General features: G+C 35.8%; 5 protein-coding genes across 6 annotated transcripts; 1 reads left to right on the forward strand and 4 right to left on the reverse strand.

Annotated features, from left to right (window-relative positions):
* Positions 1–1,621: 1,621 nt before the first annotated feature.
* Positions 1,622–3,237, reverse strand: LOC108853853 (acidic endochitinase). Its single transcript, XM_057009916.1, is given in 4 exon segments — positions 1,622–1,869; positions 1,872–2,122; positions 2,384–2,580; positions 2,806–3,237. Coding segments are annotated over 4 exon segments (903 nt in total). The 5' UTR covers positions 3,109–3,237; the 3' UTR covers positions 1,622–1,717.
* Positions 3,238–5,286: 2,049 nt separating this feature from the next.
* Positions 5,287–7,153, reverse strand: LOC108852349 (probable WRKY transcription factor 30). Its single transcript, XM_018625846.2, has 3 exons — positions 6,787–7,153; positions 6,463–6,597; positions 5,287–6,194 (listed from the first exon to the last, which is right to left on the reverse strand). The coding sequence occupies exons 1-3, from the start codon at positions 7,074–7,076 to the stop codon at positions 5,675–5,677; spliced, it is 945 nt and encodes a 314-aa protein (XP_018481348.1). The 5' UTR covers positions 7,077–7,153; the 3' UTR covers positions 5,287–5,674.
* Positions 7,154–8,670: 1,517 nt separating this feature from the next.
* Positions 8,671–11,243, reverse strand: LOC108849417 (RNA polymerase sigma factor sigE, chloroplastic/mitochondrial-like). The gene is made up of 6 exons (XM_018622969.2): positions 11,149–11,243; positions 10,210–10,948; positions 9,980–10,126; positions 9,468–9,704; positions 9,134–9,397; positions 8,671–9,051 (listed from the first exon to the last, which is right to left on the reverse strand). Exons 2-6 carry the CDS (start codon positions 10,903–10,905, stop codon positions 8,854–8,856), a joined length of 1,542 nt encoding a protein of 513 aa, XP_018478471.1. The 5' UTR covers positions 10,906–10,948; positions 11,149–11,243; the 3' UTR covers positions 8,671–8,853.
* Positions 11,244–12,501: 1,258 nt separating this feature from the next.
* On the forward strand, positions 12,502–14,289 carry LOC108853417 (uncharacterized). The gene is made up of 4 exons (XM_018626829.2): positions 12,502–12,814; positions 13,059–13,173; positions 13,504–13,755; positions 13,829–14,289. The coding sequence occupies exons 1-4, from the start codon at positions 12,570–12,572 to the stop codon at positions 14,162–14,164; spliced, it is 948 nt and encodes a 315-aa protein (XP_018482331.1). The 5' UTR covers positions 12,502–12,569; the 3' UTR covers positions 14,165–14,289.
* Positions 14,290–14,626: 337 nt separating this feature from the next.
* Positions 14,627–19,618, reverse strand: LOC108852195 (squalene epoxidase 4). Of its 2 annotated transcripts, XM_057008622.1 has the most exons (9): positions 19,478–19,618; positions 19,120–19,357; positions 17,860–17,971; positions 17,544–17,721; positions 16,313–16,481; positions 15,973–16,191; positions 15,530–15,814; positions 14,945–15,223; positions 14,627–14,847 (listed from the first exon to the last, which is right to left on the reverse strand). In XM_057008622.1, the coding sequence occupies exons 2-9, from the start codon at positions 19,315–19,317 to the stop codon at positions 14,731–14,733; spliced, it is 1,557 nt and encodes a 518-aa protein (XP_056864602.1). In that variant the 5' UTR covers positions 19,318–19,357; positions 19,478–19,618; the 3' UTR covers positions 14,627–14,730. The 2 variants fall into 2 exon arrangements, with proteins under 2 accessions (XP_056864602.1, XP_018481201.2); XM_018625699.2 differs by having other exon boundaries at positions 19,120–19,618.
* Between the last annotated feature and the right edge of the window lie 5,487 nt (positions 19,619–25,105).

The following is a 25,105-nucleotide window of genomic DNA, read 5'->3' on the forward strand; positions in this document are numbered from 1 at the left end:
GTTACCAAATAAATCTTAAACCATATCAGTTTAACAAATATAACTGTTATAAAATATATGCAAAATACAATGACATAGTGGATTTGGGTATTTGGGCCAGTTCATTTTTATCTTGATTTTTTGGATCCTAAACATTTGGATCCAAATAGTGTTTGAATTTTTTTTTTAATTCGGGTTTAGGTTGGTTTCTTTCATGTTCGGATCGTTTTGGAATCATAATTCAAATATGAACTGGCCCAAATAGTATCTGTATTGTACAAGCTCCAAAATATTACATGTATTTTGGATATCTAACTAGGTATTAGGCAGGATCCGCACCGAACCAACATCTACTGGTCTAAAAAAAACCCAATATGTATATTTCCCTAGACCCGGAACCGGTCAGGCTTTTTTGGATTCGAGGAAATGCCCAGGCTTGAGAGAGAGAGAGAGAGAGAGAGAGAGAGAGAGAGAGAGAGAGAGAGAGAGAGAGAGAGAGAGAGAGAGAGAGAGAGAGAGAGAGAGAGAGAGAGAGAGAGAGAGAGAGAGAGAGAGAGAGAGAGAGATTTTAAAAATGTACATAAAAAATCTCAAATAAACTAATTAATATATCATATAAAAAAGATTCTCTTCTCCGATATAATTCAATTTTGTAAGATAATAATGTACAACAATCCAAAAATACTAATTTATATCAAATTTTGTCAATAATACAAAAAATATGCGCATTCGGATCATGGTCTAGATCCCGCAATTATACTATATATGACTGGGTCATAGGTAGGATCCAGACCCGAACCAAGATTCGCAGGTCCAATAAAAATATCCAATAGGTATTTTTGCATAGACCCAAACCCAAACCAAACTTATATTTTTAGGTTAATTTCGGTTACTTTTTTTGGATTTCGATAAAATTCCGATACCTAATAATGTGTTACATAAAAATGTACATCCAAATTTTCAAATAAATTAATTTATAAATTATATTTTTAAACGAATTCTCTCCTTCGATATAATACACACTTTGTAACATAAATATTGTATAATCCCAGAATAATAATTCATATCAATTTTTTTATAATCCAAAAAACCCGCGCTTTCGAAGCGCGGAAAATCTAATGTATTCTTATAAAGCAGTAATATTTATATTTAGAGTAAAAAATAATAGTCTCTATTATAAAAGAAGAAATGGAAGTGTATTGCAACAATTTTAGGTCTAAATATTATTAGAGATGATCTAACAATAGAGATGAAATAATAATAAGTTGGAGATGATCTAAAAAAAACGGAACACGAATTGTATATTCTTTTGATCTAATTTTTATATTTACTACAGAAAAACGTATGAAACTAAAATAGTTTTTGACTACAAGCAAACACGTCAACGCCTAAAAATAGATTTTTTCAAATCTCCAACATACTTTTTTTTCTTTCAAAACTGGAGTCGGCCATGTGGAGCTGAAACATCATCAACCTTCGAAATAATGATGTTATATGTCATGTGGAGCTGAAACATGTTATACATAAGAAAAGAAAAGTAGGTATGCTACTAACAAGCAAGTAATCCTTATTTCATATTTTTGAAGGTTGATGATGAGGTATTTAATACTGATTCACACATTGCAAAGCCCGAATACCAACATGCACCCAACACACACACACAACACTTCATCATAAACCAAACACGAGCGGATTGATACATACATACAAAGTTAACTTGATTGAGCTCCCTTTCACTTCACACGCGAGCCAATATAGATGAACTGTAACCATTTTTATCATCCCAGAATTTTGACCAAAGCATTACACCTCCGTATTTCCGTGACTTCTTTACAGTTGGAAGAATCTGTGAAACCAGAACATCCGCTGGGATATATCCACCTCCTGCGGCTCAGGAGCCGCAGGGAGACCTAAAAATATTTTTTGGGCATTGACCGAAGTGGTCCACGTCTTCCACGAATCGATAAGGCTTTGCGTATCACCTAAAGTGTATTGACAAGGTGGATTGTTGTAGAACATGACCCAAACATAGTCGAAAAGTCTAGTTTTAAGGGCACTTCCCATTAGATCGTCTGGAAATAGACACTGAGGAGCTCCTGTTATGTATACCTTTCTTCCGGGGTGGCTAAAATTTGAAAGAAACCTGTCCAAAATTTCCAATAAAATTTATAAGTCAACAATTATGAAAATGTCTTTTTATGTTCTTTTGTTATAAGAATACCACATATATCTCTCTACAATATCTACTGTGAGCATCTAGAGTTTTTGGTATAATCATGATTGAAAATTGAAAACTAAAACTTCTTTTTGGTGATTAAAGATGAAATCTATATATATATATATATATATATATATATATATATATATATATATATATATATCAAAACTTTTCCTAGAATACTACCTAACAAGATCATCCCAGTGTTGAGGCGAGCCAAGTTCGATATTGAAATCGATACCATCAAGAACAGCATCTCCTAAAGGACGTGATGATGATTTTCCTCCCAAAAAGTTGTTCCACAAGTAATCTGCGACCACTTTCGCGTCCTCCCTAGACCCGATTGAGTAGTTTCCTATCGAGCCGCCGAGAGACAACATAACCTTGTTTTTAAAAAGACTCATATTCAATTACAGGATCAAAATTTGAGGGAGGGAAAAGTGGTTTCAGTTTTAAAGTTATTGACAATATAATAGTTGTAGCAAATTCATAAATAGATTAAAACCACTGTAGCTTGTCACCTGCAAAATACTGTAATATCATGTTAACTAGTTTATCACCGGATAAATGTTACTAATTAGACGTTAAGGATATTTGAATGGAGAGACCTTAATGCCATGACGTTGACAAGTTTTGACCTGAGCGCCAAAATGGGTGCAAGTGTTGGCCGCAGGGTTGCAGTGGCCGGCAAGGTTGAGCTCCGGCGTTTGACCGTTTCCAAATTTCACAAGAAAGGCGATGTTGACGTAAGCATACCTGCCGGTGGTACATGTGGCCGAGAGACTACCTTCGAAGCCGTTCTGGCCCCAGTAGATGGCTATGCCTCCGGATGAATGGGAGGGTTTACAATAAGAGCAACTTAAGAAGAAGAGAAAGGATAAAACAGGCATAAGAAATTTTATCTTATTCATATTTTTGTTTCTGTATGTCTTGTCTTCTTGGTTGTGCTGTTTGTCATTGGTTAACTGCTTTTATAAAAGACTTAAGTTGCCAAGAAAAGAAACGTTTGTGCGTTTTTCCTTAATTTCACTTCCAAACTTATCTTTGTTTTTTATAATGGTTCTCACACACATTGCATGACTTCAATTGGTTGTCTATTTTCCGTCAAATGATATCGCTTTAGGACTTAAACTAGATACAGATCTCAAACGCTTTTAGAAGCCATCTAGAATCTCTGCCCACTAACGGTAGTTATATAAAGAAATAAAGAATGAAAATTCGCTAAACATTCGCCGATCAAATCATTAATAAAGTTTTGTAACTGAAGATACCGGAAAAAATATTCAAGACTCGCAAGTTTGTCTTCTGTTGAGACAAGAATAGTTCATAACACAATATTTTGCTTACAATTTGTTTTATGGAGAAAAAACCGGAATACTGTGCAGTTTAGGAATACATTGTTGGGATACAGACACAACATACACAATGTCCTCAGAGACGATGTATTTCTCCTTATTAGTTTCATTATTATCTTGAGGAGAAAAACTTATGTAGTTTAGGATTTCACGTGGTGGAATTGACTTTTTCCTTTTATTGTGCTCATCTTTCATTATGGCGTTGACTCTTACGTGTCATGTGTGATGTGACCCATTATCATTTATCTCTTGTGTCAAAACTATTTTGGTCACTAGCCATTAAACTGAGCGGTCATAATTATTCACAAGTTTAAATTTCTTTTTATCATCAGTTTAAATTAATTAAAATAGAACTCTTTTTTTTTTGAAAAAGTTAAAATAGAACTCTTGTGAAATAGCTTATTGTAAAAAATAAGCAAGAATAATTGGTGTTATTCCGAGGGATGCGGGTCGTCCACAAAGTAGAAAATAATTGTTCAATAAATTCCAAAAGAAGCTCTCAAAATTCTCATTACGTCCTGTCGCTTTGCCTAGCTTTTCGTTCAATTTCTCTTTTCCTTCATTTTCTTCTCTTTCTTGTTCTTCCCTCTCTAAATCATCAGCTAAAACTGAGGGAGGGAAGAACGTACGAATCTTTTTAAAACTGAATATATAATTGGTTATATATCAAACTAAGCAGTTAAAGAGAAGAGTGAAAGGGAGAAAATCTCAGCACTGAAAATGTCGGCGTCTAAACTTTTCTTCGGAGCTCTTACAATCGTATGGATAGTTTTCTCCATTTTCTTCCCAATGGCACAGGCTCAGTCCGCAGCTCCGGCTCCCGCTCCGTCAAGCGATGGTAAGTTCAAATTATGCCTTTATAGTTTATACTATCATTCTATAGTAACCAGTTGTTATAACTGAAACCAATATAAGTTATAAATTACCACGACTAGAATCGGAGATTTAAATAAGGTCTGTTATAAACTGAAACCAATATAAGTTATAAATTACCACGACTAGAATCGGAGATTTAAATAAGGTCTCTTAAAATTTGTTAGATGTGTGAAATGAATTCATATATCTTAAACTTCTAAAACATGTATGGTTACAAAAAAATCAAATAACATATGTCACTGGTTGTAACTTGTAGTTAAGAAACACTGAGTAGGAATTATCCTTAATTAACCAATAAATATTCGATTATACAACTCTCTATATTTTGATACGCCTCTGTTTTTATTTGCAGGAACAACAATAGATCAAGGCATAGCATATGTCCTTATGTTGGTGGCTTTGGTCCTCACTTATTACATCCATTAATACTTTTGTCATTTTAATTCTGGTCTCTATTTAGTTTAATTATATTTTCTCATTTTGATTATAATTAAATAGAGACCAGAAAAGTTTATGTCGTAGAGAAATTAACGAGATTTTCTAATATTTGGAGTGATATAATTTTGAAGTTCATTTGTATAACGTCGATATGCGTCAACTGTTGGAAATATATTTCATCACTTTACATCTTTCTTCATTCCCATATTCAGTATCTTAGATGACATTCTTTTCTAACTAAACTTTTAATATTAAAACCCAAAACAATTATGGATGCCACTGTAAAATTCGTAATGCCTCTTAAGGAAACGCTTTGTAAAAAATCAATCTCTGATATTGATCGACATATACTATAGCAAATAATCTCAATTTTTTTTTTGAACTAATTTGATGCATTAAATAAATGTAACTGATATGGTTTTGAGGCCATATAGAATTTTACAAGCTTGATGGAAAACCATAGAAATACATTTGATAAAGTGTATACATTCTTAACTAATCTAAACTTTTAATCTCAATTTTAATAATCTCAAATTTGCAACAGAAAGATTCAAATTTGTTACAACAACATTTGATAAAGAAAACCATGGCTTATATATAGAATACAAGTCTGGTTGTTTCAACATAGATCTCAAAATAAGGCTTATTCAATAAGTAAACAAAAAGACAAAAAAAAAAGAAAAGAAAACATGATCGGGAAATTAAGTAGAATTACTGGTGGAACTGATTAGCTATTATAAATAACTACATCTCTCTCTCTTTAATGAGAAGATCGCGTAGAACTTCTTTCCCCTCTCTTAGTGAGTAACTAAGAATAGAACCCTCCAAAACCTTTGAATGGATTATTTGGATCAAAGCTTTCAAACGGAGATTCCGAAGGAGAGTTTGATGTAGAGTGAGAAACTGAGCCAACATTGTGAGAAGCCAGATAATCATAGTTGACATTAGCTCCTAGATCACTAGAGAAACTCGTAGATCCGAAAAAGTCAATGTTTTGATCTCTCAGTTGAAGCATCATATTGTTACTCTCTAGAGTTGGGGTAGAGGACAAAGGATATTGCATGGATTGATGCAAATGTGGTTGATGATTGTAGTTGTGATTATCAGTGTCTAGACTTTCCTTCACCATCTCAAGATTTTCGTGTCCTTGAGTCTGGTCTGGTTCAAGAACTCGCACCGGAATGGCTGAACGAACATTAGCGGCTTGGGAGCAAGAATGTATTCCACGGTAACTAATCTCAAAGAGCATCTGATTTTCGTTGGATCTCTGGACTTGTTTGGTGGCTTCACATCCTTGAGATTTTCTATACGTGCATCTATAGTATCCCCTGCACCAGAAAAAAATAAAAGAAATTATATAATACATGATTTTGTTTTCGTACGATATTAATTTATGATTATATAAGTTTGTTACTTATGTAATACTACTATGTTTCTGTCACATTTCTGGGCACAACTTTGTCGGGGATCAACAAATGAGCACGTTAGATTGAGGAACCTAAGAAGCTCTTTTTTACCAAAAAAAAAAAAACCTAAGAAGCCCTTTTTCAAAAAAAAACTTTGAGGAACCATGCAGAGGTAATTGACGAGACTAACCTTGGAAATTTGGCTCCGAGGATATCCTTTTGGCCGTACTTTCTCCAGCTGAACCCATCGTCAAGCATTCTATCAATCTCAACTCCAGGGGTAATTCTGACTTTTTCCGTCCACCTTGGCATTGACTTCTTCGAACTTCAAAATTTCATATTTCAAATTAAGAGTTAGGAGTTTATATATGCAAAAAAATTACATAAATAGAAAGACACATATAACAATTTTAGCGGTTTATGCTTAGCTAGTATCCTCGTTGTTACATTATCCAAATTCAAAAATTTCAGAAAAACGATACAATATTTCTTCAGTTCATAGACATATAAGTACCTCGTGATGGTTTGGTGGTGTTCTTGGTCGGAATCATCGCTCTTGGGGCTTCCTCCACCGTGGATATGGGGAGAAACTTGCTCGAGTTCGCCCGAGTGATTCATAATGGTAAGAGACTTGTGGTAAGATTCAAGAATCTTCTTGGCCAAATGCTCACGTGATTCTAGATCAGATGAAGAAGAGCCGAGTTGAGACTTGAGCTGGTGAGCATAGTCTATTCCTTCTGTCATCAGCTCGTGGATCTCTTTCTTCATCTTCTCCCACTCTCCACTATTACTTTTCCTCTCCATTACGTTAAGAGAGTGAAATAATATGGATCAAAAGTGGTACTAAATATGTGTTAATAAGAGGATGTATGTGTATTGTGCATGGCTTCTAGATATATTTGAAAGAGGGGGATATAAATAGGATTTTGTGAGAGAGACAATGTTTGACTTTTTGACCGAATAACGTTGGAAGCTGATCTGGCAGTAATAGAACGGAGAAGTGAGACTGGTCTTTGGTCAAATAATTTGGAAAGTCCAACCTGCTGACCAGTTCCATGCTTCTCGATCCTTTATTTTTGATTTTTGCATTTTGCCTTACATGATCTGGTTGTCTCTTTATATTATTAGGCACGCAGTCATGTTAAGCAAATTGCCTAATCAAATCAAATTATTATAACACTTTTATATTGAACTTATGAGCTCATAGAGCCCCAGCTCTGGAATGAGAAATACAAAAATCCATCCACTACTATAAGTTTTTCTTATTTCTAGCATACATGTCTGAATTCAACTGGTGGCACAAGACATTACTAATACTAACAACTACAAGGAAGTAACAGAATGCGGTCTTATAAATCGATTTATTTTATACGCTAATTGATTTCAAATTGGTTAATCAGATAATAAAAAGTATATTATTCCAGATTACTATATATTTTGGAAATTACGCTAGAAATGATAATAGAAACAATAATTAAAAAATCTAACCATATTGATTAACTAAAGTTTTTTCATTGACTGAGAGTTGGAAGTGGAATCAAAACAGGTCGCAAAAATCATATAACACAAGAGAAACCACCTAGCTATTTAGATTCCCGTTTAGTACGGTAAGCAAACAATAATCATTGTCTTCTTCAAGATAAAAAAAAAAGAAGAGATTTTAAACTTTCAATTGTAAAGAAAATTTGCTGTCCTAACAAATTACATACGTTTGCCGCGCACTAGTTCACAAACGCCAACTTAAAGACAAATTCATGCCGTTTACATGACACGGCCATTCAATTACATCACCGTCATTATAGGATAACAATGGAAGTGCAACTACAATTTTGTGATGATATTGGCTTTGACCATTCTAGTGTGGCTTTGTATCAAAATTTCGTCTTAATAAGGACACATTTCTTTTTTAAATTTGATTATTAGGCATATTTTTCATCTAACGTATAAATAAGTACAAAAAGCTACTTTGACTGGAAATTTCAAAATTCACTTTCGAGTATAGTATCAAGCTCCATATTTTTCATACGTACAGAACAATCTATAGACATACTGTTTGCGTATAATTTCAAGTGGACCTCAAAACCAATCATGATAAAATCGAATACGGCAGGAACATTATGATTTGACAAGGCAAAGACCTAAAGGTTGGTTCGTTGCCGTGTTTATCGACTCTATAAATCAACGGTGTCACACTTATGTCAACTATAAATCTTGTACGCATCTTCACCACCGCTCTTAACCGGCTTTAACCTATTCGAATTTCAATCTAAACCGGACTTTAGAACTGGTTAAATGGTAACTCATTTCACACTAATACACCTTCCCTGCAAAGTCACTGTACACAACAGGAGGTAAAAATACCGGTTCGGTTTTGTAGAACATTGTGTAGTATATACCAGGTCTCAAACTTTACATGTATAACTTCTCGGTATCGGTTTAGTATAATAATGATATAATACAACGACTACTATTCACTGATCAAATTTACGCAGGCTTTAAGTAACTCTGATATCATATACACAGACTGTACCAACGTTAAAGATGGTCGAGTGGGGAGGTTTGGTTCGGTTTGGTTTGGTTTTCAGATGATGTACTGCCGAAGGTAATCAACTCGAGCCTGATGTTTGAGCTTCATCAAAGCCTTGACTTCATGTTTCCTCACCATTTCTCTAGAGATGTTGAGATTCCCAGCTATCTCTCCTAGTGTCCTGTCCCCTTTCCCATCAAGACCGTATCTTTGTCTAACAACCAGACTCTCTTTTGGCTTCAACGAATCCAGCTGCAAGAAATTGCAAACGTGGAATCAGCTATATGCTCACTCACTAATTGTGTAAGAAGAATGGAAGGATTGAAACTTTTACCACGTCGTCGAGAGCTAGCCTGAGAAGAGCAAGCTGTCTCCGGTTATCAGCTCCTACACCATCAACATCAGTGATTCCGTTGATGAACTCTTCTTGAGTAACCGCGTGTTTCGAGTTCAGTGAGAAAACAGGTTTCGCGGCTCTCAAGACTTCACGGTATCTCTCAGGTGAGATCTTGAGTCTCTTAACTACCTCTTCCTCTGTAGGGAGTCTTCCAAGCTCAAACAACAGCTCCATCTTTGCTTTGTAGATCTCCACTCTAACCTGAATGGAATCAACGTATAAGCTCCCTGTCAAAACAATCTAAGGGACAAATAGTAACTAGTAAACGTACCGATTCAAGTCCAAAAGGGACACGAGTGAAGTTAGAGGTAGTCATGGAGCGTATGATGGCATGTCTAATCCAAAACAAACCATAAGTTGAGAGACGTAACTTCCTTTTAGGCTCAAACCGGTCAATCGCTGTGATGAGCCCTCTCATACCGGCTTGACACAGGTCTTGGAACTTCGGTCCGTTGGTTAAATCTTGAAAATATTTGTTCATAACAAACAATACAAGACGGAGATTGTGCTGTAATGTCAAAAAAAAAAAAATTAGTGAAAAAAAAGAGTTATGTCTAAGAAAGTTAATCTTATTGACACTACTAAGAGCATGATTAACCCCGGTTTCTTAACCGGGGTCTTAACTGATGATTTGACATTTTTATTTTTTATTTTTACTTTTTACATTTTTTTGATTAAGAGACGGTTTTTATATATCTTATTTAAGAGACTGTTCTTAGCTTTTCTTCTCTTGACCGAAGTTAAAAACCCTAGTTAAGAGACTGGAATTAATCATGGTCTAACCTTAATAAGTTTGTTCCTTGCAGCTCTACCAATTTCGATTTTCTTTTTCACTTCAGCCACACTCATATTGATCTCTCCAGCTATCTCAGCTTCCCTCGGCTCTCTTCCCATGCTCTTCTCCAACTCATCTTTCACTTGAAGAAGAGCCTTTTGCAATCAATGTCAAAACAACACAAACGTTTTGTCAGCAAATATTGCAACTGAGAGAGAACAAAGTTTTAGAAGAATACCTTCATAGGTTGCATCAACTTAAACAACCAAGTGTGTTCAGTGGAAGTAAGAACAGGAGGTATCTTCATTTTTTTCCAGTCCAAGCTGACTACATCATTAGAAGCTGAGTACTCTCTCACCAGCCTCTCCAGCTTCTCCTCCTCCTCTTGCTGCTTCTTTGTCACTTTCTCCCTAGCGTTAACTGGCTTCTCTTGAACGTTGTTTCTCTTCAACGCTATCCGTTTATCAAGAGTCAGACGCTTCTCCTTCTCCCCATTGTTCCTCACAACTACTTTCTTATTCTCCTCGCCGCTGTCTTTCCTCTTCCTCCTCCGTGGAACTTTCACTTTGGTGCCGTCTTCTTCTTCTTCCTCGAGAGTTGTTGCAGGAGGAGGAGGACTGAGCTTGTAAATGTTTTCTAGTCTCGCAGCGGCTTCGTTGTAGTCTAACGGACACGAAGGAGCCACGTTTTGATCTAGTGGAGACTTTGTTGTTGTTTTCGTGGCTTTACAGGGCTTTCTCCTCGTTGCCACTACTCTCTTCTCCTTCTGCTTGTCCAAAACTCGAGGAATGATCAAAGGTGAGTTGGTGGAATCATCTGCTTTGAAAGCAACAATGGATGGCTTTTTAAGTGAAGACCGTTGTGTCAGAAGATAATCACTGCTTAGCCCCAGAGGTGATCTCGCAGCTGAGCTTGAAATAAACACTACTCCCATTACAATGAAATCTTTCGCAGCTTCACTTCTGGTCTGAATCGTACTGCAACAGAATAAGAAAAAACATGTCTTATTCTCATTTTTCATAAATAAATCTCAAGCTTTGACATATAACTACACACAAAAAAAAAGGCATAAGAATCACTGATCAACTTAGACCATTTGAAAACTTCAATCACTGAGTAAGATCGCATGGAAGAAACTAATGTTTCGATGTTCGGCGAATCACATCGCTAAGCGTACCTTTGCCAATGAAACTAATGTTCGATGTCGGAGAGAGAGAGGGATGCTTCTACGTCCGATGAGATTCTGCTTCACGACCTTTTTTTTGTTTTAAATAGAACAGAGAAAACAATTAATTTTGATTAATGACAATATGTCGCCTTATATTTCAATAAACTATGAATAAAACCCAAACCATTTCATCTAATCAATTTGAGCCCATTTATCATATGTTCAAAATGTTTGATACTCATAGATATTTTTCTTACATTACTATAACTACTGAACATGTCAAGTATCTACGGTTTGATCAATTAGTGAAATCTGCGGTTTTTTTCGATTGTAAGAAGTTTGCGTTCTTGTAAATTTGAATCTAGATTTATTTAGCTATTTATGCAAATCATTTGAAGGTAAGGAGTAAAGATGCCAATAAAACTATAAGTTTGGCATCTCAGGAAGATCCAACGGCCAACAAGGCTTTAGAAGAAACCAACGGTTGCGAAAGTGCACAAGCGGAGATGGCGAGAGGGTCGACGTGGCCAATTTGTAGTGGTGGAGAAGATATTTCTTAAAGGGAAATATTTGTGGTTATGGATCAGGTAATACAGACGTGGATGGTCTTCTCAGCAATAGTGGGACCCAGATAAAGTGGTGGCTTTACAAGCATCAACGTAGCCTTATTGTAAACCCCATTAAATTTTCTTTGAAATCTAAAAATCAATATGTTCAAATTTTGGAAGAAATTTAGGATGAATTAGTAAATAAAAGTAAATTATACTTAGATTCTTTTTAACTCCTATTTATTATGATACATTGCAATTATGAAAAATACTATCCAAACGATTTGACAACCTATATGCATTATATTTAGATTCATGTAATGGTATTTAAATTTATGTATTTTATTTTAAACTTTAACTAAATTCTGATCCAATTTTAAAAGAGAGATTATATTTTTTGTTTTATATTTTTTTGTAATTTAGTTTTATATTTGTGTTTTTCTTTGTATAATATTTTTTCTTAAATGATTAATAAATTTTTTTGAAAATTTTATTAAAATACTTATAGTTTTATTAGAATTTTGAAAAGTATATATCAATATATTATGTTCATGTTTTAATAGAAAAGATAACTAATAACATCTCTCCTTTACTTTGATCAAGAATTGAATAACCTCTGTGTTGATCTTTTCTCTGTGTGGATCTTTTGAGTCTTTATTCCAAGTTTGCTTTAATTTGGCCCAACACAAGGCCCGACTTAAATACTACTAACAGGAGGATTATAAACGACAACGTTTGGGTAAAGTCAACTATTTTCTACAATCTGACACGTTCCACTGAATCAAACTCCATGCACAAAGCCACGTAAAGCGTTCACTCTCTCACTTCCAGATCCGACACACTCTCTCTCTGTCTCTCTCTAGACTCGTAATCTCCAACCAAATGGTGAAACTCGCGACGGCGCGTGAGATTAGAACGTACGGCCCTCGGCTCGGTAGAAGCAGAGCCGAGTACATCAACGCTGGTCTGTACCTATTCGCAACCGTGGTGCTCATAGGCGGATTCACCGCGACAGGGTTCTCGTGGGAGCCAAGATCTGGCCTCGTCCTTATTCTCTTGGCTCTTGCTCTTATAACTGCCGTGAACATTCACGATCTTGTAGCTCATTTAGCAGGAATTGATTACCGGTATGATATGCTATTTTAAAACCAAAGAGTTATCATGCATTTGATTTAGTTTTCTCTATGTTTCTGTTACTTGACCTATTGGCCGACTGGAAAACTATCGTTCTTGATAGTATCTTATGTGCTATATATATAAAACTCGATGTGTATCTGTGATATGTTTGTGTTAGTTCCCAAATGTTGAGGGATTTAATATAACAACTTCTGGTTCCAGCTATATATAATTTTTTTTTGTTTGTGATTGTAGTTTAAAGTTAATGGAGTATGATTTACAACTGGGGCTAGTAGAATTTGCCGTCCCTCTGGTTCAGGTAGCTGGTTCGGTCGTCTTCTTCTTGGGTATCCTTATCGTTTTCAATCAGGTAAATATTGTCATCTTCATTATCATTGACCCTTATTCCCTACGCACAACTCTTTTATTTTGGATTCTAAACTAAATTTTACAAAAAAAATTCACTATGTAAGTTGTATATCACTGTACTAGAGAGAAGAACGAAATTGGTTTTGTCCCGGTGTAACCATATTTAACAATTAGCTAGTATTTAAAAACGAGGCATTTTCGATTAGGTAAATTCATGGTGCATGGTTCATGTCACAAACGTGAGTAGCTTTAAGTGTGTATGACTAATTACACGTATATATAGTCATGCTCTGATGTGATTTTGTTTGTTATGTTTATTGGGAATATTTAGGCAGAGACAAAACATGGAAATAGTGGAAGAGAGAAGCACGCATTAAACATGCTTATTGCGGGTCCTTTGCTTTGGGTGATAGGATCAATTCACAACTCCTGCCAAATCTATGAAAGAGCAGACAGTCACGTCCAGATTCTACAGCAGTGTGTTCACATCCCTTTCTTGGTTGGATCCCTTCTATTTTTGGTTTCCTCACTTCTCAATAGCTTTGATCAATCCGGGTCATCTCACACTGCCTTGAAGCTTCTTGTAAGTACTTAGAAAAAAAAGACTTACTGCATAATTTGAAAACCGCCTCTTATGTTAACTAGTAAATTTGTAGGGGAGGAGATGGATTTGGCTTGGGATTTCCGGGTCGATATGTCTGTTTGTGGGAGGACTGATGAACGTAGTGAAGGTTTTTAACTTTGTTCAGATCACTGGGCTCCGCCTCGAGAAACTGAGGGGTGGAGCACAAGACCGGCTTCTTGAGGGGAGAGAAGGATATCTCCCTCTTGTTGCTGAAGAAGAAAGAATAAGGAAAATGGAAGCTGATCAAGCTTCTGATAGAGCCAAAACTCGGTCCCACTTAGACTCCAAGAAGGGAGCTGGTGCTACAGAGAGCGTGATGGGAACTTCTGAGACACCGTACAAGGATGTTCTCCTAGGACAGGGCTAATAGATATCACGTCCACATGTGTGTCTTTTGTACTACATTTATAATCTTTTACTGGTGGGATCACAGATTTTACTGTTACATGGATGTTTATGAAATACTGGAAATTTGAAATGTTTTACAATAAATCATGACTTGAAGTCTTTCTACCTCTTTGATTAATCTTTGACATTGGACCGGAGATATCACACCAGAGTAGATGTAGAGATACTTATACTGCCTAATGAATCTAACCCGGATTTGATATCGGGTTTAAAAGGCCTGCTTAGTGCAAAGAAGTTTATGAGTTGTGGGGACCCTAGTAGAATCGGTAAAGAGCTTGGATTGGAATAGACATAAACAGAAACTCGAGAATCAAAAGATAGAATTATTATAACAAATCACCATGGCTTAATAAAAGGTTTAAGAAACACAAATCCAATTTTGGTTACAAGAAAAAACAATAAGGCCTAATCAAAGGCTCAACCGGATATAGACTCGCCATATCCAGTTCTTTATTTAAATATTAAATTCTGTTTGAGTTGACTGATTTTCATCTCCGAATGCAGTCTTGGTTTTTGAATGATAAATCAACAGTCAGAGGCCGTGGCCATATAGTTTCTGCGATAGGAAGCTGCGTTTATTGGAATCAACATCTCTTTCAACCCTTCATCCCCCAAATGTTTACCCAACATTTTCAAAGCCAACTGGTGATTCACATAAGAAGTCATCAATAGACACATATGTATAACCATTGTTGATATGTGTATAAAATTAAAGGGCCAGAAAAATAGGAATATTTACCGCAAAAACTCTGAGGCTATGCCAAAAGCGACGAGGCGACGGAAAGGGAGAGAGCAAGTGGCCCATGGCGGTGAGGGTGATGCATACAAGATGAAAGACTAGACTAAGGGGACGAGGGTTCATGCCTCCAAGAATAGCCATCATCCCGGATGTTCGGAAACCACCACTAGAGAGGTACTTAAAGCAGCTTTGTCGCATTCCCTCTCTTGCTTCGTCCGTTGTAGCGACAAGCACTTCTGAGAAGACATGCGCCAGCGTGTTCACCGTCGCCGACATTGGCTTTTACCGTCCAATATGATCAATACATATGAAAATGATTGTCATATATAATAAATCTTAATTAACTATATGTGAGCATTCTATGAGTTTCCATCAAAGTAGCATTCATTATGTCTATATCGACTAAAGTTCCCAATAAGTGGTTTGTATTACGACTAGACTAAGAAAACTTGGTAACAAAAATAGGATCTAATCAGCTAATCAGGCATAAAAATGATAAATCCATGACCTTTTGCACATTTCAATGAACAACCAACGCTATATAGCTCATTGTATATATATAAAAAAAAGAATGCCAGAACTCACCTTGCGGATGATGTAAAAGGACTTAACAAGCTCCAAGACCTTCTTAGCATTGCTAAAGCTAGGCAATGGCCTGAGAAGATTGCGTAAAATGAGAACGTCGGAGAGTGCAACCATCATCCCTGAAGCGATTATAGGATGACGCATATTGAATGCATCTCCCAACACAATCACTCCTTTTTTATCACATGGCTTCGCTGACATACTCTTAGTGGCAGTTGTTTTTATCTCTAGTAGTCCTTCCTCAACCCCTTTCAAAAATGTCTCACGGAGATTTCCATCAGGTATCTACGAAACGAAAAAGATAAATGATACAAACTAAGTCATATGAACAACATTATACCTCTTGAAATCATAGCAACTCCTTATAATTCCTTGAAAACGTTAAAAGTTAAAATTATATCCAATATACTAAAAGTTGTAGGTTTACATCAATCCTTACGTACCTGAGGAGCCAGAGTATTCTTGAGATAGTTAACCATTTCGCCATTTGCCATTGAAGGAATACTATCAGCAGGAACCTCGGCAGCACAACGAACCTCATTGCTTGTTATATGATATACAACACATGGCAAAGGTTTAGAAAAAATCAGATGCATACTATGTGGATCTTCAAGTCGGGTATTCTTCGTGACGTAACCCACAAAGTAAGAGAGCACTTCCTCCTGTATATATACATATACAATCAGTTGAACATGATCCTTAAAGGCGAAAATTAACGACGAAATTGAAAATTTGATGAAAATATAAAAGTTTGCAATACTTGAAAGATAAGTGTTCACTCACTTTATTATCGACGGCTGACCGGCGAAGGTTCGAGTAGCAACCGTCACATACCACAGTGAGAGGTGCGAAGGCAGTTATGTTTTCGCCTGCGCTATTCTTGTATATAACTCCCTTAACCACTCCTTTTTCTTCTATCAAAGACTTCACTGTTCCTTCTTCTAATTGCACACTATCAAGGTTCACTTCATTTTATTAATTAGGAAGATGAAATTATGTATATAAGAGCGTTAGATCAATTTACTCATTGTCAATTTATTTAGAAATGAAAATATATAAACTAAAGATTGATTTCAGTTCCACTAGAAGAATTATCTCGAGTACAAGTTCCAAATATTAGTTTTGAATACGGTTTGAAATATAGACAAGACTTAGGTTCACCCCATATGTTAGAATCTTTAAATTCACCACTCTCTTTAAATCCAATCAAAATGCCATGTAGATAATTAAATAAAAAATATTAAATTATTTTAAAATAGTTTAAAAATGAAATAACGTTAATTTTAATGACGTTAACTAAACACTAAACCCTAAATTTAAATTCTAAACCAAAACCTATACCCTAAACCCAAATCTTATACCCTAAACCCAAACCATATATCCAAAACTCAAATTATAAACCCTAAATCCAAACGCTATACCCTAAACCCATTCTATATCCTATACCCTAAACCCAAATCCTATACCCTAAACCCAAACTATATACCCTAAACCCAAACCATATACCCTAAACCCAAATCGTAAATTCTAAATCCAAATTCTTAAGTTTAGGGTTTGGTTTAAGGTGTAGAATTTAGGTTTAAGATATATGTTTTGAGTTTAGGGTATAGGATTTGGGTTTAGGGTATAAAATATATAATCGATTTAGAGTATAGGGTTTGTATTTAAGGTTTATGGTTTGGATTTAAAGTTTAGAATTTGAGTTTAGGGTATATGGTTTGGATTTAGGGTATAAAATTTGGGTTTAGGGTATATATTTGGATTTAGAATTTATGATTTAAGGTTTAGGGTTTAGTTTGCATCATTAAAATTGATTTTATTTTTCTTTTCAACTATTTTTTAATAATTTAATATTTTTTATTTAATTATCTACATAGCATTTTGATTGGATTTAAGAGGAGTGGTGAATTTAAAGGTTCACCATAGGAGATAAACCTAAGTCCTGTACTTGAAATATCCTATGTTATAAAAAATTAAAACATTAATATGTAATTATATGTACTAATGTACGTACTTGACATGAGAAGCTGCCTTTTTGCGTAAACGTTGCACCAGACGGCCATTACGTAAGAGTCTACCGGCAGGTTCGTAAGGAAACTTTTTGTTATTCGGAAAATACAAGGTGTCATTTTTCCCGTCCTTGTAGATTGCCAATGACTTTATTTCTTGAGCGTCTATCTCCTCCAAACAATCTAATAGATATACAAAGACAAAATCCCAAATTAAGCGACACTTAACATAATTGAGCTAAGATACATCCATGCGCCTAGCTAAACACTATTTTAATTTGTGGTAATGAATGAATATGAAGATGAAGTGAAGAGAGAGACCTTCAAGGCCAAGTTGAGCTAACATGAGGCGTCCACCCGGTTGCATCAGCTCTCCCATAAATCTTTGAGGTTCTTTCAAGTCTCTCTCTATCACATGTACTCGCCGCCCATCCTGCATCCAGCATCCAGCATCCCCATATAAATTATAAACAGTGACAAAATATAGAACAAGTATCTTTTTTTCTGCATTCCTAATTTCCCATTCTTTTGTTGTATTTTCTCAACTCCTGAACACCCATATAACATAAACTGATCATGGACACCCATGATCCATGCTGCATGGGCCATTATTAGTTATTTTTCAAATCAAATTTCTTTTATATGTCGTTTTTATAAAATAATACATTTCATGTCCATTGATTTAGTGCATATGATATTCGTATAAAGGAAAAGATAGATAACGTTTATTTAAAAAAATTCCATGTGAATAATACTAGCTCTTATAAATAAATTTCTATCTGAAAATTTCAAAAGAAAAAAATTACATATATGTCTAATCCCTATAGTGAGTGTAACCGAACCTTTAAAATGCTTGAAGTCGACCACCACAATATATAGAGAACTTCTATGATTTTTTTTTACGAGTAAAATAAGTCATCATCTAGATGGAGATAAAAGTGTTGTTTGTTTAGACTTAAAAGTACAAATCATATGGATGACTGATGAGTTTTTAAAATTTAGATTTAATTTTGAAAATCAGCTAGCTGATCCAAATTGAACCGTTTTAATGAAGATGGTTATGTCAAAATTGCATAGTATCTATTATCACATAATATAATTGACAAACTATAAACATAAACCTAATATCCCACGAAAAGATAGACAAAACCGGAAAAACGTATTTTCTTGCGAGAACCACAACAAATATTTTTCTACCAAAATCACGAAAAATAATTATTACTAATACTTTTTTTAGTTTGAAACTTTAAAGTTTTTAAAATACATGTTTATCAAACGTTCAACAACAAAAATTATCTTACTTCGATTAAAGAGGCTACACACAACACATGAAAAGCTACCAAAAACCTAGTTTAATCAGTTATCTAAGTTTCAAATATCAGTACTTATTTGAACGAAAATCATCTCTACTGGAGTGGTCACTGCACTGCAATTTACATGGCAGATCAAATTTTCTTAGATATATAGAAACAACACAACCTATTGAAAAGATCATCTTAGTGACGAGGCCTTACCATGATTGATTGATCAATTGTAAAATCAACAAAAGGAAACAAAAAGCCGTCACATACGCAAATATACCTTAGCAAGAGCATAAGCAAGAGCCGCGCCAGCCACACCCGCTCCAACAATGATGACATCAGCCTCACCATCTCTCGTCTCTTCTGCTTCAACCTCTATCTCCTCTGTTCCAACCTTCTTTCTTTTGATGAGATGAAAAACCATCCATGTCAGAATGAAGGCGAGAAGCGTCCATGACCACGTGTATGTCGTTGCCATTCCACTTAGTAATGATATCTTTATCTTCAATTCTGAAATTCTTTCTCAAAACAAAAAGAAACTCTGAAATGATATAGTTAAATAGGAGAAACCTACAATTTGAGAAAATATGTTAAATAAATTTGAGTTCCACAGCTTGGCAAATCGATTATAGACAGACATGAGATCGAGTCATAGTAATCTTTCTATTTGTACTATCATTCTAGGTAAGGAATGATTCCACATGCTTAATTAATTGTTTACGTCAAAAAGGAAATTTTGGAATATACTTTTTTCCCAAAAATAGATAATTCACAAATCGTATCACATAGGTCAAGTTAATTAGGATTTGGTTACCGATTTTGGGTCTTAAGATTGACATTTAGAGGTAAAAACTTGGCCGACAAAAAAAAGTCAACCCCTGACTTGAACTGGCCACGTTTACATGACTATGCATCATATTCGTATACGTGTCAAGCTAGAAATAAATTATTACTCTCAACAACGACCTAATCCAGTAACCCCATACACTATTACAAATATCTACTAGTATCCTATTTTGTATTACTTTGTTTGTTGATAGTTCTAACGTTGCAGTAAGTTATGATGTTTCAAATTTTGTTTTTATTGTAATGAAACTAAATCTTCGTCCGCGCTTGCAAAGAGTAGAATAGTTCTAAAAAAACCCAAATTTTGCTCAACAGATGAAACTGGAACATATAAATTATGTTTGACAAAAAAGGAACATATAAATTACTCCCTCCGTTTCAAATTATATGTCATTCTAGAGGAATTTTTTTGTTTCAAAATAAGTGTCGTTTTCGGTTTTCAATGCAAAATTTATTGATAATATTTTATTTTCCATTTTTTCTATTAGTTGATACATGGTTAGGTGTATTGGTAATAGTGTTTTTATTTTGGAAATATGTAAAATTAAATGTTTTCTTAATCTGCGTGCATAAGATTAGAACGACATATAATATAAAACGGAGGGAGTATTATTAATGATTGGCAGCACTTTATACCAAAAAAATGATTGGCAGCACAGATAAACTATGGATCGAAAAAATCTTGTAAAAAAATAAAGAAAAAAGTCGGCAGATCGTTGAAATGTTCATTACTGTGATGGGTATGGTATAATAAAATAACGGAGCACAGTGGCGGATTCAGGATTTTTTTTAACCTGTGTCAATATATAACTGAAAATATAACTATTTTAAAAGTTTCATAAAATATAAATTACTATTTTAAATAGGAACCTACTAACTTACTATTTGTAGTTGGGTAATTAGAATCAATAAGAACAAACTACTATTTTAATTAGGATCCTACTAGCTAAAAATGAGATTAGAAAATATTAAACCGATACCATGTTAAGGCTTCGAAGAAGACTAGTTGTCAAAAGATAGAAAAAAAATTTAATTCTAACTTGATTTATTTTGGTTTTAGGTTTGTAAATTGTAAATTGTCGAAATTAAACTTGGTTTTTTTTAATTGTAAACATGATTGGTTTACGTTGGGTTTCAATTAAAATTAGTGGACATTCTATAGTTTATCTAGTAATATTGGGTTATAGTTTATAGAGTGTCATAATTAAATTTAATGGAAAAATACATAGGCCAATTTTGTTTCCACAATTAATGGTGTGGCAGTTGCACCCCCATTAACGTGAGTACGTCCGCCACTGATGGAGCAAGGAAAAAATCAGAGCTGGAAAAAGAAGGAAAATACTTTTTTTTTTTGTCAACTTTGGTCACTTTGGACCTTTAATCCTCAAACTGAGGTAGGGAGGGGTCGAACCCCTCACGCCAGGGCCCGAAGGCAGAGCTCAGTAACCACTTGGCTACGAACGACCCGGCAAAGAAGGAAAATACTAAAATAATAACTTAACTGATCAAATCGTATCTCTCAACCCCGCCAAAGTCGCTGCTATACTATTTTGAGATAATGGCCCATCATTTTTCAATCATAAAGACTTTTCAAACCCGTACCTAATTGTTTTTTTTCTTTCTTTTGACATCTAGTTATAATATGACCTGACACTGATATAAGCAAAAGCAGTATCTTTTTTCCGGCAAAATTTTTTTTGTGTTATAATATGAGAGAAGTGTTGCTGTGAAAGTTGTTTCTTTCTCATTAGCTCTTGCCACTTATATATAGTGGTTGTGACATAAGGTTTTACATCAAAGAGAATCTACACAATGAATACAAACATTGACTATATTCATTACAATATCAGACTTGGTCAAAGCTCATAAATGCTTCGGTTGAATGGGTCTTCATCTTGACAAGTCTCGGGCGGAATGTAGACGGGTCGGATGTAAACCTCCTCGGTCTTGGTTATGGGCAATCCACACAATCCATACTATGGATTATAACACTCCCCCTTGGATGCCATAACCATATCGGGCTTGTAATGTGCTAACGTTGCCTCATTAAAACCTTACTAGGAAAACCCATTGGGACAAAACCATAGTTAAGGAAAAAGAGTACAACACACATTACTCCCCCTGATTTGGACATCACTGAAGGTCCTTGAGTCTACGAAGACCAATCTGCTTCGTGAGCTTCTTGAATGTGCAGGTGGGAAGTGACTTGGTGAAGAGGTCGGCTGAGTTCTCACTAGACCGGATTTGAACGACATTGACCTCCTTGGTTTTCTGCAACTCATGAGTGAAGAAGAACTTGGGTAAAATATGTTTGGTCCGGTCACCTTTGATATACCCATCTTTGAGTTGAGCAACGCAGGCTGCATTGTCCTCATATATGATGGTCGGACCATTGTCCTCGACCATACCACTATCTGATCGGATGTGTTGGGTCATGGACCTCAACCATACACACTCACGACTTGCCTCATGCATGGCTAAGATTTCTGAGTGATTAGATGAAGTGGCTGCTATAGTTTGTTTCATGGAACGCCATGATATTGCAGTACCACCATGAGTGAACACATAGCCGGTTTGGGACCGAGCATGGTGTGGATCAGATAAGTAGCCTGCATCAGCAAAGCCTACTAAACCATCTTTGGTTTCATTGGTATAGAATAGACCCAAATCCTTAGTTCCTTGTAGGTAACGTAGGATATGTTTAATTCCGTTCCAGTGCCTTTGGGTCGGACATGAACTAAAACGAGCTAGGAGGTTGACGGCAAAACATATATCTGGTCTAGTGTGGCTAGCCAAATACATTAACGCTCCTATGGCACTGAGGTAAGGCACTTTAGGACCCAGGACATCCTCATCGTCCTTCTTAGGACCGAATGGGTCAGTGTCCACTCCAAGGGACCTCACAACCATTGGGCTGGTCAATGGGTGAGCCTGGTCCATGTTAAATCTCTTGAGTACTCTTTCTGTATATGCCTTTTGATGCACAAGGATTCCTCCTTTTATGTACTCAAGTTGTAATCCCAAACAGACTTTAGTTTTACCTAGGTCTTTCATTTCAAACTCTTTCTTGAGACATTCAACTGTTTGGGCGATTTCCCCAGAGGTTCCAATGATGTTCAAATCATCAACATACACTGCTATGATAACAAATCCATTGTTTGCAAACTTCTTTATAAAGATACATGGACTGATAGGGTCGTTCTTATAGCCTTCTTTGGCAAGGTACTCGCTCAAGCGATTGTACCACATTCGACCACTTTGCTTAAGTCCATATAAGGATTTGTTCAGCCTTATGCAGTGTTCTTCTCGAGAACCTTTGTTAGCTTTAAGCTCAATACCCTCTGGTAATCTCATATATATTTCATTTTCCAGTGGACCATAAAGGTATGCAGTTACAACATCCATTAACCGCATATCCAAATTTTCTTTGATGGCCAGACTTATTAAAAATCGAAATGTAGTTGCATCCACCACAGGGGAGTATGTCTCCTCATAATCGATGCCTGGTATTTGTGAGAATCCTTGTGCAACAAGCCGTGCTTTGTATCTTACAATTTCACCATGTTCATTTCTCTTCCTCACAAATACCCACTTATATCCCACTGGTTTAACATCACAAGGTGTCCGGATAATCGATCCAAAGACATTCCTTTTCTTAAATGATTCTAACTCCACGTTTATGGCTTCTTTCCATTTTAGCCAATCTGATCTTTGAGTGCACTCTTGTATAGACGTGGGTTCATGATCCTCATCTAAGTCCATCATTTCAAGGGCTACTTTATATGCAAATATATCATTGATGTCGACATCTTTTCGGTTCCATTTTGTCCCAGACATTAAGAAGTTACACGAGATCTCATCATTGTCAATGCCTTCAGTACCATGAGACCCGGCGTCCCGAACCCCCATAGTTGATACTGTCGGCATAGCCATTTTGGCCTTGTCTGGACAATCTATGACCTCGGTTTCTTTTGCGCTTTTCTTTGATTTCCGAGGTCTTTTATCTTTAGAACCGATTGGTCTACCACGCTTCAGGCGTGTCATAGACTCAGTAGCCACTTGATTGTGTCCATTTTGGACATCAATACTTATTGGTGCATTACAAGCTGGTATATAGGACTTAGTCACTCTTTTCGGGTCAGCAAAGGAATCAGGCAATTGATTAGCTAGCTTTTGCATATGAATTATTTTCTGGACCTCTAAATCACATGATTGAGTCCGAGGATCTTGCCATGATAAGGATGTTTGATTCCATATTATTTCTTTGCCCAGCTTGTTATTTTCTACCCCTAATGTTGGGTACTCTGATTCATCAAAATGACAATCAGCATATCTGGCCTTAAATAAATCTCCAGTAGTAGGCTCAAGATATTTAATAATGGTTGGAGAATCAAAACCAACATATATTCCCATCCTCCTTTGAGGTCCCATTTTAGTTCTCTGTGGTGGTGCAATAGGAACATACACAGAACATCCAAATGTTTTAATATGGGACACGTCTGGCTCATGACCCGAGAGTAATTGGGATGGAGAATATTTATGTTCACTGGATGGCCTTATTCGTATCAATTCAGCAGCATGTAAAACTGCATGTCCCCAAGCTGATACTGGTAGCTTCGACCTCATGAGTAATGGTCGAGCAATCAACTGGATTCTTTTAATGAAGGATTCGGCCAATCCGTTCTGTGTATGTACATGTGCCACGGAGTGTTCCACACTTACCCCCATGGACATACAGTAATCATTAAAAGCTCGGGAACTGAATTCACTTGCATTGTCAAGACGTATAGTCTTTAGTGGAAAATCTGGAAAGTGGGCTCTCAGTCTTATGATCTGGGCCAATAATCTTGCAAGTGCCAAGTTTCTAGATGATAATAGACAAACATGCGACCATCTGGTCGATGCGTCAATCAGGACCATGAAATATCGAAATGTCCCACAAGGTGGGTTAATTGGTCCGCATATATCACCTTGTATCCTTTCCAGAAAGTTCAATGTTTCTTTCACCTCCTTTACCGGTGATGGCCTTATTATTAATTTCCCTTGTGAGCATGGAATACATGTAGTGCTCTTAGGGATAATATTCCTTTCTTTCAAGGAATGGCCAGTTGAGTTCAAAATTATTTTTCGCATCATGGTCGAACCAGGATGGCCGAGCCTTTCATGCCATTGTTTGAACTCACTATCCATTGTGGCATTTGTCTCAAGCACTTTTATTTCGGCACAATAGAGGCCTGTAGATATAGCAGGGATAGTCTCTAGGACTTCCTTATGGCCTTGGGCATTCTTATAAATCAAAAGGAATTCTTTCTTTCCCTCGCCCCTAGTTTCAATATGTAGATCATTCATTCGAATGTCTTTGAAACTTAACAAATTTCTCTTTGATTTAGGAGAATATAATGCATCAGAAATTTCTAGAT

The sequence above is a fragment of the Raphanus sativus genome, chromosome 4 (assembly GCF_000801105.2).
Source record: "Raphanus sativus cultivar WK10039 chromosome 4, ASM80110v3, whole genome shotgun sequence".
NCBI classification, from domain to species: domain Eukaryota; kingdom Viridiplantae; phylum Streptophyta; class Magnoliopsida; order Brassicales; family Brassicaceae; genus Raphanus; species Raphanus sativus.